The 19,496-nt window shown below is 42.3% G+C and overlaps 1 protein-coding gene across 1 annotated transcript in view; it reads right to left on the bottom strand.

Annotated features, from left to right (window-relative positions):
* Positions 1-18,338, bottom strand: part of LOC144733911 (carnitine O-acetyltransferase-like) — a 34,934-nt gene extending 16,596 nt beyond the window's left edge. The window contains exons 1-5 of the mRNA XM_078615916.1: positions 18,010-18,338; positions 12,012-12,135; positions 10,351-10,586; positions 5,376-5,494; positions 1,412-1,465 (exon numbers count right to left, since the gene is read on the bottom strand). Coding sequence (XP_078472042.1) covers positions 1,412-1,465; positions 5,376-5,494; positions 10,351-10,586; positions 12,012-12,135; positions 18,010-18,036 — 560 coding nt within the window. The 5' untranslated portion in view covers positions 18,037-18,338. The remainder of the gene's footprint in view (positions 1-1,411; positions 1,466-5,375; positions 5,495-10,350; positions 10,587-12,011; positions 12,136-18,009) is intronic.
* Positions 18,339-19,496: the final 1,158 nt, after the last annotated feature.

Below are 19,496 nucleotides of genomic sequence, written 5' to 3' on the forward strand. Positions count from 1 at the left end.
AACATCCCTGAGAGTAAGATAACCTTACACTAAAACTTGATTACATTTTGAACATCTTTCGTTATAAAGGGTACAAATGAAAATAACGCAAATGATTAAATGTTTGCAGATGCCCGTTCGTTTCAAATATATGGCCAGGGCTGAGCAGCTGAAATACTCCCTCCACGTCAGCAGGGGTCGCTCTGGATTGTATCTGGGCATTGGCTTCAACTGACAAGAGCTCACACAGAAGTATTTGTTGTAAATTATACAAAGAATGTACCGCAATGCAAATTCATGTAACATTATAATAATGTGCAATGATATTATAATCATTTTAGCTGTACCAAAAGAAACCTAAATAACATAAGAACCAACAAAGTATTCAAATATCATTTTCAACGGAGACATGAGTCAAATAAGGATAAGCTTAATAGTTTCAGTTACAGTAAAACAATTATAATTTCATAGTTATAGCTTGCAATTATAAATAACAGCTACTGTAAACCACAGCAAATACATGGAATGCTAATCAAAAGAACAGTAGAGAGACAAAAACTAAACTTAAAACAAATAATTACACTAAATGCATATGGCAGGATATAAATCAAAAGGATCTTTGTTTACGTACATGGATCAGTCTCTTTGAAATATGAAATCCCAGCTGTATACATTGAGCAAACACAAATGAACACCACATACTGTGCATTCGTATTGTCAGAGTAATGCACCTGACAGCTTGTTTCAAACTGGTTTTCTTGACGCTGTTTACAAACAATACCTACACAATAAGCAAATCGTGCCACGACTTGCACATCACACTTGCACCTTACACTGTCACAGCCAATGTCGTTTATGGGTAAATAAAGGGCACGCTAGATATATACTGTATAGAAATGTAACACTTAGAAAGCAACCACTTGCAGAACAGGTCCTGCAAGCTAATAAATAAGTACAAGCTTTGTGGCACCGTGATGTCATATTCCATTACCAAAAAGGACAAATGCCGTCTCTCTAAAGCCACAGCATACCGGATAACGTTTTGGCCATTTCATTTCCGAAGGTGATGACAAAGAAGCGATGTCTCAATTAATCCGAACCCAGCCACAAGAGCATCCGGCAATCTACAATAACAGCTTTGCATGGCCGCAATCGGAAGACTACAGAGACTGTAGCTCAAGAACGGGTCTTTAATATGCATTTCACACAAACAAGTGGTAATCATAATACACATCTAATTTTTGGTGCTGCGTTGGCAGTGGTGCACAGGCACAAATATTTACCAACACAAGGTCACACATTTGTCAATAACACCGTGAGCCCTGAAAGGGAAGAAATATATAAAATAGGTGACATTTTGGGGAAACGGCGCTTCTGCATAGCAGAAAGTTCCTCTCTCTCTCTCTGAGATTTGTAATAGGATGTGACTTACGTGTCCAGCATATGCTTAAAGTCCAGTACCCCAGAAATAAGCTTGGCTGCAAACCTGCAATGGAAAACAGACTTCAGTGTTAGGTTTTCACCGAGATGTTAGCTGTTACTCTGGTGTCATATCTGCTGACAAGAGGTTGGAACACGTGGATAACAGAACAAATGCAAAATAAGTTAATTGGGCAGGAGACATTGCTTGAAGGGTGGATGGCTAATAGTGGAGATTGGTGATGATATGTCAGTCGCATGAGGGAGCTTGCCCAAGATGACCACCGAGGAGATTGAGCGATGAGTTTAGCTTGTATGCAGGAGCGGAATGGATTGTGGCATCGCGAGAATATGATGAGTGGCAATTATGTGGGGAGGCCTTCATCTAGCAGTGCTGATGATCATCATCATTAGCACATGGCACGACTGCTCAACTCACAATCTGAACGTTGCAAGTTCAAAATCTGGACAAGGGACGATAGCTCACCATCTGTCTGAGGTCAATAGCAGTGGTTTTCGTGATGTTAATTTGTTCCTGCAATAAAAATGTGGAGTTCCCACCAAATCGCTGAAGGTCACCGATTTAAAGGGTGCCCCTTCAATCTCCTGTTGCCCTGACGGCTACCTAAGGCTCTGTTTGGTTAAAGCGTGTTTGTTGTAAATGTTACAGGCAACATAATGGTAGTCACACAGAGGGCGATTTAGGATTTTCCAATTCTAATGAGATTAATAACTCAACGAACGTCCTGGACGAGTCGCCGCTTCAAGTGAATACTGCGATGGTCTGATGCTGTGAATGTTTCGTGACCCATCGTCATGATTTGTGTTTAAATATTATCATGGTGATACTGCTGTCGATAAATGGTCATCACACTGGACTTGAAAATCAGAGGTCGCCAATTAAATCGTCCACGCCTCCCACCTCTGCCCGCCCAGCAGTGAAAATAGGTACACCACAGTGATACGATCGGCAAGTGGGCCTGTGGTCGGGTGAAGTGTGGATACTCCTACCTCTTCCAAAATGAATGGCCAGTGTGGAAGAGTAGGCCAAATAACCCTCTACAGCTCCCTCTAGCAGAGGCCCCTCTGCCAGCAGTAGCATGAGTGAAGCTTTTGCAGGGCTGCACCTTTGACCTATATTTACCTTTTTACATATTCCAATTATATTCACTCGCAATATGTCGCATGTCATTCTATATTTCATCACCGCTTATTATATGGCGGGCAACATGTGATGGTATATCTTAACACAGGGGTAACGGCACATTGTGGACACCATGAAGATAATCGGAGAAGGCGTTTTGACACGACGTGATGGCACCCTGAGGGGCACACAGATTCCTGTGATTGCTTGTAACTGACAACATGGGGCTTAGGTTTCGGAGTGAAAATGAATCGGTATATATTGCGAGTATCAACACACATCAGCATTTCAAACGTCAGCAGCAAGTGTTGAATCGTAAATTACTTCTAACACGTTTTTTACTGGAGCGTTGATGATGTTTTCCTGCTGCTTGCAAAGTTATATTCAACTGGCGACTTTCAGGTCATGTCCCCTTTGACAAACTCATCCAGAATGCATGCAATCTCATGCAATCTCGAAAGCTAAGTGATTTGATGGGCAACTACCACGCATAAAAATGGTGTTATCAGCTCTTGCAGGGCTAAAGACTCACCTGTTTCACCTGGCCTACACTTGCCATGGATGACCAGTGGCTTCTTGACTTTGTAGTATATATATGTCCTAACTTTGTACATGGCGCACTGAGATCCCTGTATGAATTTTTCGCCTTATAGATAAAAATTAGTATCATTACAATGTGAACAGCAGAGAGGAGTGCAGCAAAATCGATTGTTGCACTCTACTTTGTTCCTGCATCAATGCTCTCTGCTTGTGTGCTGATCTTTAAAGGTGCATTTAAAAATGTTGATACTCCGACTGATGCTCCTGCTGTTGTGGAATGACTCATGCAGCCAGCTATGGTGGTTTATGTCGTTTATTGTGAAATTTCGGTCACAGTTCCTATGATCACTGTTACATTGCTTATGGCTTTATTTTGGTGATTTCGAAAAGTTTTTTTGGTTTGGCCATGTTTGTTTGTTGTAGTACGGAGTTAGAATGATGGCTTTAATCTAAGTTGTCTTGTGGTTGTTGTTGTTTGACTTGCATCCCACTGGGATTTGTGCACAGCGTTGGTGTACAGTGCTTTTTTTTCTGGAAGACTTTGCAGTTTTTTCCTGTATTTTTCTGTTTGCGCATAGTCACTTTAAGATGTTTTCTTGTTCATGTTTTAGTTTTTTGTTTGTTGCGGTTGCACCCGATTCAAGAGCCGAATGGCTCACAGGGCTTTACCAAATAAATGAAACTGAAACTTCACCATTCCGCACTGATTCGTGTGGTAAAGTATCCCCCTATGACAACCTGCACAACACGTTGGGGGATCCTCATGCAGCAGTGGATTGTACCTGTATTTTCATGGCAAACTGTGAAGATTCTTCTGAGCCATTGTGTCTTTGTTTTAATCTCATGGATACCACGCAGCAGCGGGTATCAGGTTGGCTGCCCATGGTGGTAACACAATCACATTGTTGAAAAGATCACAATAATACGTCTGCTGTAACGTGCACCTAATTAAGAACAATACTGGTTTTGTTAACTCATTTAAAAGAAAACCCCATCTATATTGCTATGCAATATTTGTTGAAATTTAAGTATATACATGGAGTAAAATTTCCCCACTGGCATGTGCTGTTAATGAGGTCTCCTACATTGGCAGCCAAGAACCCTATCCATTGGACCTCAGTTATCGCAATGTATATTTAGATTCCATTTCCCATCTTCAAGCAAACATGCCTCCTGCCCATGTTTCCAATTAAATGTATTCCTCCGCATACAATTTCATTGAGGAGTGGTGGTGCAGTGGTTCATAGCGCAACTGGTGACCTGATTTCAATTCTCAGCCATGGCCAAAATGAGTGGTGAATGATATCTAAACCAGACCTGGGTGCCCCCTTCACCAACCCGCACTGACCAGTATGGAGAAGTATGGTCAAACAACTCCCATGATCGATACGGGGTAGCCAGACCTTCATCCAGCAGTAGGTTCACAAAGAGGCAGGACATTATTATTTATGTAATAATGCTCAATTAGGCTCACACATTGGCTTTATGTGTTTAGTCGGTTTCAAAATTGTACACCAATTCGACCTTTTCTGTTTTATTATGTGGGGAAGGCTTCATCCAGCAGTCGACTGATGAATGCATTTGTTGCTAATAGTGACCTGCAGCCAGGGCCGGCTTAATGTGGGGGCATTCGACTTTTCTAATGGATGAATCACAGTACTGTTGCACAAAGATAAATCCCATAGGTCACCTGGTAATTTAAGCCATAGCGTCGCTATTTGTTACTTATCAGTTATGTGCCAAAATATAAATAATTTTGTTCATTTTTAATTACATAAAAAATTACGATTCGTATATCACTTAAAAAACTAGAACTGAAATAACCAAGCACCCTCAAAAGTTAACAACTCAGGGCCCACAATAAACTTAATGTGGCCATGCCTTCACCTGCCTGCCTTCAGCTCCACCACCGGCTTGTCACTGGTGTCCTATGTTGCTTGAAGGGTTTCTAGCAACGTGCCCAAAAAACACCTGCTCAGCAACCGCACCACCACCATACTGCCCGGCTTCCATCTTTCACTTAAACAATGGGCACCGCTTAACCGGATCTGCACAAACAAAGGAATATGTTTATGAGGCGATTGTGTACAAGTGGAACTTTAAAAAAAAAAACTCTCCTGTGTGTATCTGCAGCTACCAACACCAAACAATGGACCATAGAACCTCGAGATGCCCTAAATATAATTTTCAGGATGGTGTATCTGCAATTCACCAACTTCCAATGAAGAAATTGGAACGGAATCTCCAATGGTTACCGTACATCGGCCATACAAAATGATCAGTGAGGACTCACTTGAGCTGTCCTTGGGTGTCGCGGAAATTCTGCCGGGGCATGACAACCCCAGGGCTGGAGTAAACGGCGAGAGGCGTGCGGCACTCCAGATACGCCGTGTTAACCCACCAGTCCAACAGCTGCAATAGCAACCAGCACAGGCGCACGCACACACACAACCATGAACACTCATAACCTGGGCACAACTGGCAACACAACGATGGCAATCAGTAGCACACAATCAGCGTGCTTTGACGTTGAAGCAAGCCACTGCCTAAGCGATAGGCTATCTTGCACGAGAACAATGACTGCTTTCAAAAAAAGAGCACCGCAGTGGAGTTTAAAATCATTGACTTCATTGCTTATTCATGTCAACACGTTTTTATTGTTCTTACACTTGTTTACACAGGAAAGCCTCACTGAAGCTCAACTATTTAAGTAGGGGGCCATGTTATTACGTAAAATCCAAAATTCATTCGCGGGTATATTTTCAGTATTGGAAGGTTTTGCCAATGCTGGTTATATTTTATTTTTTGTTTTATGTATGGGAGAAAACCCAAGAACCTGCAGGACACTCATGCACAACAGGGGGAGAACGTATAAACTGCACACGGAAAGGCAACCGTGTCAGGAATCAAACCCAGGCGCTTCTTGCTCTGAAACACAAACAATGCTGTACTACCCTGCCGCATCTGAAAATATAGCAGCCACTGAAAGATGCCAATATGCATTTGACAAGCATCGCCTCTGTAAAGATCCTGCAAATCAACTGGCAAAGTTTGGCTCTGAAATACATAACAATCATGATATAACCCACTTTTTAAACTCTATAACGTGCAGCGACAAAAAAATACTTCCGTGCACAATTTCTTCACACGCGGCCGGGGCTACATCGCAACAGCAACAACAACAAAATACGACAATCTCTGCTCCCGGGGCCCAGTTGAAGTATGGTGAGGGTGCCCATTCGAACTTGAGTTCATCTGGGGTGAGGTCCTTGTCAGCTATTTGCATCAGGCTCCGTAAACATCCGTGCTGCATAAAAGTAGATCAAGGGTACAGGCTACATCTCTGGGCTCCATACCACTGGTCAAACCTACTCAGCACTTCAGTTGTTGTTTATGAATTCTGTGCGTGCCTGAACATAATTATCATGCACTGGAACACAGACAGCGTTCCAATAATCAGAGGTGAAGTGCTCAAGTTGTTTACTTACAGCTTCAATGGGTGAGATCGGTGGGGGGGCGGGATGGGGGATTGGGGTGGCTTTGACAATGAAAATAGTGTGTGAGCAATAACAGGGTGTGTTGCAACAGAAGCGGATTCCACTGCTTGAAAACAACCAATGTAAACCATGGGCATGAGAGCAAAGCTCACAGTCGTTGCCTGACCTGCTGAACTTGACACCTTGCTATTAGCTGCCTGCACTTGCAGTTGTAGGGAGTTATGGACAGGGAGATTCACGGAATGTGATTAGGTTGAACCAGGTCGGGTTTGTTTCCAATAGTCAATGGGTATATGGCTGTGGGTGGGCATTTCACAGTTGTATCAGTGTGATGTACTTCCCATGCTAATGTGGTATTTGCATCTGACTTTAATCCAAAGTTCAAAGTATATATTCGTGAGATGAATATAATTAAAAGGCATATACTTTGCCATATTAATATATCAGTTAGTGAATGTAACAGCATATTGGGATTCATGCCTTTGGAGTTGAACTTTAAAATGACAAATTATAGATCAATGTGTAACAAAAAGAACTACTAAACTCAGGGAGTATCGCTCACTATGACATGACCATTAACAATAACAAAAGGAAACAAAAACTGACAAGTACACAAAGAAGCATGCCGAGAGATGCCTGCTTGCAATTACACTGCAAGAAGGAAACAGGAACACATAGATTAGAGAAACTATGCAGGTTAGTGACATAATTAAAACTCTTAAGAAAAAACTTTGGCTTAGGACCCATCACGTTGCTAGGTGAAATGATGACCGGTGATCAATTATAATAATATCGGAGTGGCAGCCAAGAAATGGAACGCATGCAAGAGGATGATAACCAAGGAGATGGAGTGATGGAATCGGCATGTGTGCAGGTGCTAGCTGGATTACTACAGCGCAGGTTTTGGAGGGATGGCGGCAACTTGGGAAGGCCTTTAATCAAGCAGTAGATCGACCATAGCTGATGATGATGAGCAGCTTTGTGAAATACCCAGAAGCTATGATAAGCATATGTTTCAGCTGTTATTTGAAGGACATCAATCAAAAAGTGGCTTTTAAATTAAAGGATTTGTTGGATTTAAGTTGGCTATAACTATGGTCTAGCTGTCGCGCATTAATAATGGTGCATATTGCATTACAATGTAAAGCGATTTAATACGAAATTAAATCTGTCTCTGAATGTCGCTTTGGCAACAATCATAATGCGGTGGCATGCCCCACTTATGGTATACTGTAGTTTGAGCACTGCGGTTACAGCGCTCCAACCGCAATCGGGAGGTTTCCAGTTCAAATTCCGGTGAGCGTAAACTCCGTCTACTCTTCCTTTAAAAGGAGTGCCACTTTGTGAGAAGTCAACGGGTGATCATCCTATTTACTGTATGGCTCCCATCATGGGAATGTGGAATTTCCACGATTGAATCAAGCCAATTGTGAGCAGGGAGACACTCTCACTTGACTTTGGCCATACAGGTTCTTTATTTGTCTTGATGTGACTTCAGGCGCATGCATGGTTCACTCAGCATATGGCCATGGTCAATCCACTGCTCAATGAAGGTCTCGCCATGCCCCGCCCCCACCTCTCACGGTGCGATAATCCACATAGCACCAGCACACGAGTCGGGTCAGTACTCTCGGATGAGCTCCATACCTTGCCTGCAACTCCATAAATTATTGACCATTCGCTGTCATCCCAGTTTCAATGACGTTATTAACCCACGTTATGTCCTTGAAGCTACGTGTTATTTTTTTCTGTCTCTCCATGTTAATTTCAGTCGAGTATCTAGTACAGTGTTGCATACAGGCAGTTCCTTGTCAATGTAGTTAAAAGAATAATGCAGGCAAATTAGATGCAGCAATGCAATGGGCTGTTATGTACGACATTAACTTGGTGTGTGACAGCATTTATAATCCATATGAACCAAAACGATATTAAAACTTTGTGATTGTCAGGTTCCATGTTCTATGGTGTAATTCCTTGAATTCCATTACCATGGAGTCCATTACAATGGATTCCATTACCATGGATAAAAAAGTGAATTCCTAAGTTTATCGTGAAGCCATCTGTTGGAATATGATTCATTGTTGTGATTCAGTCAATTCTCTTTTTATATTGTGGGGAATTGTTGTGCTACTAGTGGCTGCAATAGTAATGTGAAACCATTACCAACATATAGCGTGATCTTAAGAATCAATATAATTTTTTTTTAAATCGGCGCATTGTTACACCCTCTCCAAAGTGTTTTAGGGTTGTGCCACGTGTTGTTCGGCATCATGTCTTACATTATGTCTGACGTTTTCCTCATATGTGATTTGTCGAACATCGTGCCAAACAACATGCGGTAGAACCCACAAACGCATTGGAGAACTTTGCAGCAACAACCGCCGTTCAACACTACTTAGCGGTGACCTCACCAAGGCCCTTGTGCCATGCTCCGTGCACTTTGAGGCCACGTGAAGTGTTGAAAGCCTGCTGGTAGGAGGTCACGGAACAGACCCAGGTGCCATGGGTTGACTGACTAAGAAGACTGGCCGATTCACCAACTGTGTTCCCCACCGTGCCAACCTTCTGCATTTTAACCGCCCGGTGCTCTGCTCGTTGTTGTGAGCGTCACTCCTCTGGCCAACATTGTTTCTGGAGGGCTACTACCTCTACTCCCTAATCACGTCCTTCACGAACCTCCTTCAGAGAAGCCGATCTTGACACTGCTGGTACCTCCAAACGTGAAAGCATATGTAGAATCATATTCTTGGTTCTTTCGGTAAAGTCACGTAGAAGGGAAATAATAAAATAATAAAAATAAAACATAATAAAAATTCTCACGACGTTTCGATTGCAACACAAGCAATCATCATCAGGTGTGAAAACTACAGCAATATTTTTTTTCTAGTTTTCGTGATTTTACCGAAAGAACCAAGAATATGAATTCCTGCAGTTACGAAAGCTTTAAATCGAAAAATATGTAGAATCGTAACACTCACTCCACATATAAACTGTGTGCAAGATTATAATTCAGGACCTCTTGAGGTTGACATTCAACTTCAGAAAGATTTACTGGAAGGTATTTAACATAAATGAAATGATAAACAATCTCTTGCCACAGGAGAAGAAAATAAACATCACTATTTGTGCTTAGAAATATCATCCTGGCCACCGGGGTGTTTACCCATAACAATAACAGCATAGACAAGTCTGAGGACATTGAAGTTTAGTGAACTCAACACAGAGTGATTTCACGTGAGGAAAATTCGATTTCTGGGGCAGCTGGGGGCTGTTCTGCTTGGACAGATGGACGTTGGGACATTGACAAGAACACAATCCGACAAAAGTTCTGTAGCATCTGTTTCTCATTATAAAGGTAAAGGTACATCCCTGCAATTGCGTGCTCACCAGAGGGAGCTCTTAAAAGGGACTTTAGAGGGTATTTTGGAAAGGGCTGTCCCTCATTTTGCTAACCATATATGTATGTATGTTGAACTTCTTTTGCACCGTGCATAGCTAGAGGTTACTTGAAGGAATCTCAGAAAGTAGCTCTGTGCTAGCTGCTTCTGCAGACTGTCCTCTAACACAGGTTGGTCACACTGCTGTGGGAGAGCTCCAAACAGATTGTTCGTCTCACAACCTGACAGCGATAGCTGAATCGGAATACATTTTGGGGGACACATTTTTCGGATTTATTTTACTGCTATCAGGTAAACAACATGATGCAATCGTACAACTGCAGAATTTTCTGTGGCTGTACAACAATTATGACGAGGGGCGCAACGCTCGTACCCAGTTCTCGGTCTTGCGACCCTTGCGTTCCAGGCGGGACTGCAGCACCTCCCCAAGGCCCCCGGGCCGCGCCAGCTCGGCCACCAACTTGCGCGTGTACTCCAGCTCCTCGGGCGTCACCAGCGGCTCCAGCACACGCAGGTAGCGCTCCAGGGTCTGCTTGAGAGGCGGCACCGGCAGACGCGGCAGAGAGGAACCGTCCGCGGAGGTGCTGGGGCTTGGGCTTGGGTCTGGCCCTGGTGGCAGAGGACAGCAGGCACGCAGTTCGTTTTAAAACAGTGTGCAAGCACAAAATCCTTTTAATAGACAGGTAGTGTGTAATCGTGACAATAAGAAACCTCAGATATTGTGTATATACTAGCCTATAGCCCATCCAAGGATGGACGTATTGCAGTAAATCTGAAAAAATGCAATCGAAAATAATGTTCCGCTCATGATTATTATTAATGGTAGCGTTACGGAGTTAGCGTGACATCGGGGTTCTAGCTTTTTATATATATTAATAATTATATATTAGGATAACCAATATACAGATTTCAAGGTGTGCCAATGCACAATTGAGAATTCAGTGATGCTCATACGTTGTTGGCATCTCTAAGACAGTGATTGAAGTTCCACATTCTATGGTCAGGACCAGTCAATCGCAAAGACAACCACTATTATCCTTTCACAGGGTGGTTTTTATCTATGGACCCCACCCCCAGAGAGATGACAAGTTGAGTCAGCCCCTGAAGAAGATTTAGAATTGTGACATTTCAGCTGTGAGTTGAGTCTTGCAACCAGCTGAATTATGACCTGTTTACCAACACCAAAAATATTCTCTCTCGTGGGACTCACAGGCACTAAGCTGCAGTTATCAGAGTTGGAGCAATTGCCTCTTACCCTTGCCCTCTGAGCCATGTCCTTGACAGTCCAGTCTGTATCCCCCTCTTGTAGGGTAGGGTAGCAGAGCAAGTAGCTTATATCAGACTATCTGTGTGGAGTTTCAGACTTTTTCACTTGAATGTATGAGTTTTCTCTGAAAATTCCATTTCCTCCAAATAAATCAATACAAATATATAATTGGGAAAAAATAGAAAAGTGGTATAAGGTAAAGGTGTAACCCTGCAATGTTCTTGCTCGTGCCGCTGCTGACACAAGAGCCTAGGAGGTATTTGGCCTACTCTTCCACACTGGTCAGACATCTTGTAAGAGGTACCCACACTTCACCCCACCGCAGTCTAACTGCCAACCCACTATATTCTTGGTTCTTTTGGTAAAAGTCATGTAGAAGGTAAAGTCACGTAGAAGGGAAATAAAAAAATATTTTATTATTTCCCTTCTACGTGACTTTACAGAAAGAACCAAGAATATGAATCCCTGCAGTCACGAAAGCTTTAAATCAAAATGCCAACCCATTGTTTCGTACCTATTTATACTGCTGGGTGGACAGAGGCATGGGGTTTTTAAAAACTTAGACCACTGTTTCATCTGCCACGATAGGAGAATCAACACGGTGACCTCTGGATTACCAGTCCAGTGTGCTGCCCGTTACACCGCGGCAGAATCCCAACGATAATTGTGGCTGTCTTTCAGTATTGGCTTCCTCAGCCTGCCGTACATAAACACAACAATTATCACCCCCCCCCCCCCCACAGGTGGCTAATGCGTGATTTTCTTACCCAGCAGGGGACCACCAGAAAAGCAACGGCTTGGGGCTTCATGGTCCCTGTGGCTGCTACTGCTGCTGGGAAGGCACGCGACAGTCGGCTGTCCATAGATCCTGAGCCCGTTGAGTGGCCTTGCCTGCACGGTTACATAAACAGTTTTAAACACACACATTTAACTCTCCCGCGCGCTTCCGAGTCGTGCTGCCTGTTTGATCGGCACGATGTCCAACGTTTCGTGCTGGTGACTCTTTCGATTCAGTGTTTGGAAGAAGCTCCCAGCAAATTTGGTTCCTAATTGTCCACTATCACGACGAACAGCACGTGGTCAAACCCGAAAACACACTGGGCAGGTACACAGCACAATCACAAAAACCTATGCAGCAGTACACACACACACATTTTATATTATAAGTTGACTCAGAGGTCAGAACACTGAGTTGGCACCTGTGAGACTGCGTTTAAAACCGGTTTCTCACCCTGATCATCACCTGGTCACCGATGACTGCAAACAAACAAACCGTCGTGTTCTATTTGGCTGTGTTGATTCATTTGACGAAATTCCAGTTTTTTTTATTGACAAAAAATGTATACCCGTTAAACTGCCATGAAACAATCTCATAGCAGAGTGTTTTCAAAGGTGTGCACCCTACTTTGTAAAGTATAAAAAGGCCGTTTGATGGATGATTTTTGGAGAAGCCCTGTAATAAAACGAAAGTGCAGCCATTCTTCGACACTGGATGATGCACTGCTCTGCAAGATTTCCGAATAGATTTTTCCATCTTATAACATGATGCTGGTAGCACAAAAGGAATACATTTGTGAGTAAAACAACACTTCAAATACAATTAAAAAAAACACTTTCACGGTTTATATCTGTACAATTCAAGTGCGGTTGCTATGTGCCTCAGGGGATCCCCAAAGATACAACACGGATGAGAAGCAGGTCTTCAATACAGGTTCTGAACACTCATGATTAAACAAAGCTTATCAATTGCAGCAAGTGGATGTTCTCAATACAGTCAACAAAAAATTGCGTTACATTTTGTTGGCATTTTGCAGCTCTGAAACAAAAGAAAAAAATGTTACGTGATGGGCAATGTTTGCAGAGGGTAAAAGGTGCACTATCTGTGGAAGAGAAGACTGGCTTACTGGAGTGCCATTGGGGTGCCTTTGGAATGGCTGTCATTTTGCAGAGATGTTCCCTGACACATTGATCGCTGAAGAGAGTTCTGAATACAAGTCACTGTGTCCTACACCACAGAATCGAGGCATCAATTGTCGCGGATAGATTTGGTCTGATCAATCGTACTGTAATGTATACAGATAAGCTGTGTACAGGGACAGTGAACCTGCATCATGTGATCTCGATCATCTCTCGTTACAGTTGCACTTCAAGGGGAATCCAGCTAAGACACCCTTTCCCAACTCATCCGCACAAACAGGTACCTACGCCAATCTAGATTTGAAGTTTTCGTGACTGCAGGGATCCATACTCTTTGGTTCTTTCGGTAAAATCACGTAGGTAGAAAAATAAAATAAATGTAATCACGTTTCGGGCGCAACACAAGCGTCCGTCATCAGGTGGGACAACCACAGCAAGAAACAACCGCTGACTTTACGTGATTTTACCGAAATAACCAAGAGTAAGGTACCTACCCCACCCGGCATTTGAACTCACACACAGCCGCTTGCATATTTTGTAATATTCCAGCCATATATTTACAAATTCAGACATACTCTGCAATGCAAGGTGTTGTGATTTCACCAAGTTATAAATATAAGTTGGTTGCGCATGCTTTCTATTGGTTTTCCCAAACAACTGGAAAGTACTGAATAGTTTAAATTATTGACAATGCAATGTTTTATGCAAACTTAATTCGAAAATAAATAAATACTGAAATTCTGTAAGGCCCTAAATGTGAATTGTTTGCGTTTGGATTACAAAACATGATTAACCAGTGCATTCTGCAAAATTATAAACATTCAGATGAATATTTTCCTCGAGCTCAGTTTATAACAAAACTTTTTGCATCCCCAAATGTTATGGAGTTGTAATTTTTGGAGGTCCAAATTCATAATATTATAGTTATAGTTCAGAATAGACTATCTTTACCAAATAGCATTTTTCGAGCCTTTCTATATACATCATTACCATTTATAATACTCAATAAATATTTAGTTTTGTAATTACACTGATAGAAGAAAAAAAAGAGGAACAAGTGTATTTCAAAACATACGAAGGCTAAAAACATCATTAAAACTCTTAAGAAAAGTAAGTGGGCATGACACGTTGCTAGAAGGGATGGCAGGTGGTCAAGAATAATACTTGAATAGCAGCCAATGGATGGAAAGCATCGAAGAGGATACCCACCAATGAGATGGAACGAAAAAATCACAGCTGGTATGCCAGCACATAGCGGAATTTTATTGCATCGTGTAATTACTGGAGGTGGCGGCCGCTTTGAGAGGTGGTTTCATCTCATGATGGTTATTGGCCACGGCTCATGATGACGATTTCGATGTGTGTATACACTGCAAGGACTGAAGTTGCTCAGTTGGTAGGGTAGCAAGCTCTTGTTTATTAAGTCGTCGATTGTTTGTTTGAATTACACTGCGGTGTCTTTCTGTGACGCACAAGTTCACACGATGGTAGATTGAAAACTAATTTATTTAGAATTATGTTTACTTTGTTGTTCTTCCCCCACATCTACGATTTCCACGGTTGGCAACGTACGGTGCGAAAGAAGTCCAACATACATAAAAACACGACTTAGTAAATATTTCTCAGTGGTGGGGAAATTTCGTACGATCTTGAGCACCCCTATGTGGGAAATCAACAGCAGTTACTCTCTCAGCGAGGCTAGTCCCTGTCAAATTAAATGTGGAATTTCCAACGCCGGTTCAAGATGAGCAGCTCCTGATACTTTTCTGGGTATTTGGAGACATATTTAGCTTTTAATATGTGTCTATATATATACTGTGGACCGTATCATAATTAAACATGACGTGGGGACATGAGGGACATGTGGCACAAGAAAACAAATTCAACCGTTTCTTACAAGCAACATCTTATACATTTCCACAAAACAGCAGAACTATTACCCGCAACTTTATCTGTGGGAGCTGTAGGGTCTGCAGATACTCCTATTATCCGTGCACTATTCTTAATATTTTTCATATTTATCCACGTTAATTCCCATCCCATATTGCAGAACAACTTCCTATTATCTGAAATGTTTGTTTGCTATAAAGTTTTAAAATAAATTAGCAGACATCACAGAAAATAGGATCTGCAATCTTTGGCCACTACATCACTACAAAAATTAGAAGTTATACTATATTTCTGACATTAAATCTACGCAATAAAATACCATTTACCCAGGGCCATTTGCGCATTTAGTATTACGATCGTGGGTGGATCTTTTCATAGGAGATGTTTGTTGAAAAATATCACTGGGAAATTATTTGATACAACTCAAAAAACGTGAAAGTATTTTTGTTGCAACAATCTAAAAGTTACGATGCTTGGGGTCTAGAGTTTAGCTGTGGAGATAGATGACTGTGCGTATGCGGTACACACATCCCACACGTTGGCTTTGCGAACGGGCAACTATTTTTACCATTTTTTTTTGGCGAGCAGATTTGGTTGGCTGACAGCTCTTGGTGTCCAGTAACAACTAATCACCCATCCCGATCAAGTGTTCCCTCCTAGTTAAATATAACCATGAGTTAGGTCAGGAAACCTGTAAACAATGACAAAATAAGACAGATGGAGGGAGGGCTGTGTCACTCTGGGCACTGTTTGTACCTGGCAGTTACAATGAAAACTACATACATATATAGAGGCCTGGCATTTGACTTTGTTTTTTTTTCTGAAACTGGTCAAAGTTTATTTACGAGCGAGTTTTTGACATTGTAAAAGTAACGACCATATTTGGAGACACTCATTGAGGAGGTTTGTAGCTGACTTACAGCTAACAGGAATGTTACTGCCAATTTTGGTTTCCACTCTGTGATAAAAGTGAGTTTCCATTCCAATAAAACAACCATGAACCAGATTTTGTAACCACAGTATAACAAATATATGAACATATAAACACTACGATATTTAGACAGATTAATTTACTATCAACGTGTTCCTGTACTTTTCTCGCTGTCTATTGAGTTTGTTACATAATAAATGTATTACATTTATCTGATTAGCTAAGGAAGGTATCTTTTTCTCCATTATCCATGACTGCGAGCATAGTCCCCCCATTAAAAATGAAGCCGAGTTGCATGAATGTACCTTGGTGACATTCAATACTACTGGCGCGTGGACTGAATACATGGCTTGTTTTGTTGCCACCAGATCAATAGGGTTTCTATTTCAACCACCCTTGGAAAAACTTTACATGTATCAGTATCTGCTGTCGAGAATTTGCCCAACATTCTAATGCAGTGCCATTCTAAAGAAGTTCTGTGACACAAAGGCTTTTCTGGATAAAGGGTATATTTAGATTATTGTCTTTTATTTGAGTTTTTTTTCGTTTTAGCTATATTGCGAGTGTAGTTATGATTATCAGCTTTCACTGTATTTCGATTGGATTTTACCTATACAGAACTTGGGAGTGTGTTTTTTTCTAATGTACAGCGTTTAGAGATATTTCATTATGAAAAGGCTCATCATGAAATCAAGATTATCATTATTCATGATCCGCTGCAGAACGGAGGCTTCCCCACGCCGCATCGATCATACTTCGCCGTGCTGGTCAGCTATAGTTGGTAACAGGCAGAAGTGGGGAAGGTCAGGTCTGGCTCCAATATCACTTGCCAGTGATGTTAGCCATGGCCAGGAATCACATTTACGTTGCACGGTATATAATGCAGTGGCTTATAAAAAGAATAATAATTAACCACACACTCGCGGTAAATCTTCCTGGCAACAACAAAAATATCCAAAGGTAACACAAATCTGAGCCGGAGACGAGCTATGTGCATTGTTAAGAAACCTAACACAGCCATAAACAACAGGACAAGTTTGAAATTCTGTGCCATATTTTTTCTAAAATGCCAATGGCTCAGAGGACCACATTTTGATATCCGCTGAAAATATTCCTATTACTACATATACACCGTAGAGTTTGCCGAATTGCTACTGGAGCAGAACCATAAGAGAGAAAACAAGATGACGTAATGGTTGTTTTTGCATCGTGTAACCAAGAGGCTTGTGAATGTCTCAAGAACATCCCTTCCGGCCACCCCCACGTAAAATGAAACATTCCAAAAGGTCGCAGGTGCAGGCCGTTGTTGCTATGGCCCTCAAGACTTTTGCAGCGGACTGTACCAATGTCCGTATTGTAGATGGGGAGGGGGGGGGTATGGAGATGAAATGCATATCCTTCCATTATTTCCCCACGTAAAGGTCGTTTCTCAAGGATAGGACGTGCTTGGGCGTGATAGTGAGTGGGTCCTTCCAGAAACAGAATTTGCAGCAGCAGCAAGGGGATACCAATCTGGCAGGGCTGCACCAGTGCAGAATGTGCATGCGAGACACCCGAGGCAAATGTATGCGCGTAGATCAAAATGCACGGTGCTAACTGGGGTTGCTGTCAAAACGGGGTAGCGATGACGACGACAATTTATTATTGTGTCAAGGGCAGCGAGGACTTTGTGAGCAGGAAATACCAAAAGGGGGGAGGAAGAAGAAAAAAACACAACACAGCTGTTATCGGGGCATGCAAAAGGCGAAAGATGTACACCCCGTTTGAGTGTCTTGCAACATTGATTGCGCTGGGGGTAGTGGGTTGCACGGTGGGTGGTACAGTGAGACAATCTAACGGTGATCACAGTGACAAGCAGTATGTCCTCCCCCACCCTCGCGACCACGAGAATTGACAACAGTTCTGAAACCCACAATTGGCCCGGGCACACAACATCATCCGCCCAATGCACGCATCCCCCACGCCCGGGCCACGCTTTGAATCGTTACGAAACGACGGCGTAAGGCGAAGCGCGCACCACGACTTACCACTGTAATTCTCAGAAGAGACAGCATCTTCTCGTCACGTCGGTTCGTCAAGAGAGCGAGACGAAGGAAGGGATGGTGACTGATGATGACGATGGGAAGAAGAAGACGAAGCTTTGCTTGCTTGCCTGGTCCCTTCGTTGTGGTTTGTTTTATTCTTCAACGCTCGCATTGCAGTTCGCTGGCCTGCGCTGGTGAACGCCGATTCGCGACGGGACACGACATGACAGCACCGTCAACAACACCACTACCAACAACAACCACCACCACACTACCGCTGGGCAGAAGGGGACACACGGGACACGCGTGTGTGGGTGTCACCGTGTGTCAAGGCAAAGGGGGAGGGGCAAGGCGAGTTGGCTCCACCCCCCGTGCATTGCAAGCCCCGCCCACACCGCTCGCCCCTCCCACCAATGCCCTTCAACGACGGTGGGCCATGGCAAAGAAAAGGCGATTCGAAACTTAATGGGACCTTTATTTCGTGATTGCCAGTATCAAAGTATGGAGAAATAAGAGGGTTTTTTTACCCTTCGTGGCAATAAAACGCCGGATAGAAACCCTCTGCGAGGAATCATGTCTGCATTAACCACACGTAATTGTATGATGGTGAACGTGCAAGCAAAACATGCTCTTCTTGAATTTCGATTTAAAGCTTTCGTGACTGGAGGGATTCATCTTCTTGGTTGTTTCGGTAAAGTCACGTAGCCTGGTGGTGCCCATTCAGACGCTGTCTTTCCGACAGACCTGTTCTTTACCTGAGGACGGCTGTTTGCGTTGTGGCCGAAACGTGAGAATTATTTTATGTTTAATTTGTATTATTTTATTATTTCCGTTCTACATGACTTTACCGAAAGAACCAAGAAGATGCTCTTCTTGGTTATTTCGGTAAAGTCACGTAGAAGGGAAATAATAAAAATAAGAATTTTATTTTATTATGGTTTATTTTTATTATTTTATTATTTCCCTTCTACGTGACTTTACCGAAAGAACCAAGAAGATGAATCCCTGCAGTCACGAAAGCTTTAAATCGAAAAACATGCTCTGATAATTAATATTGTCTTTGAAACTGTTTGGTCTGCTGTACCAGACGTTCGGCGTTCTCTGGGTTGACACTGGTGAGACAAGGCCCTAAAGAAGGCTGTCTCTGGTGTAAGCCAATCAGTGTAAAATAAACAATGCCTTATATAATTACAATTAAATAACACAATTTTTGTTCCTGGATAGTAAGCGTTATTTCTAATTGATTATGCCTCAAACGTACAGAAAATGGCGATTATTCTCCACAAACTTTGATTTTGTGACCAGGACAGTGATATTTTGAATTTACCTATTTTCAATTTGGGAGAATTTGTGTCTTTTCGTTCATATAAAGTCAGAAAAAAATATATGAATCAAAATGAACATGTATTTTTACTGAAGTAATAAAAAAATGACTACAAAATATTTAGAAGTGAGTAATTTTTCGAGATTTACGATTCTACTGTAAACCA

Source organism: Lampetra planeri, chromosome 49, assembly GCF_965212315.1.
Source record: "Lampetra planeri chromosome 49, kcLamPlan1.2.h2, whole genome shotgun sequence".
NCBI lineage: Eukaryota > Metazoa > Chordata > Hyperoartia > Petromyzontiformes > Petromyzontidae > Lampetra > Lampetra planeri.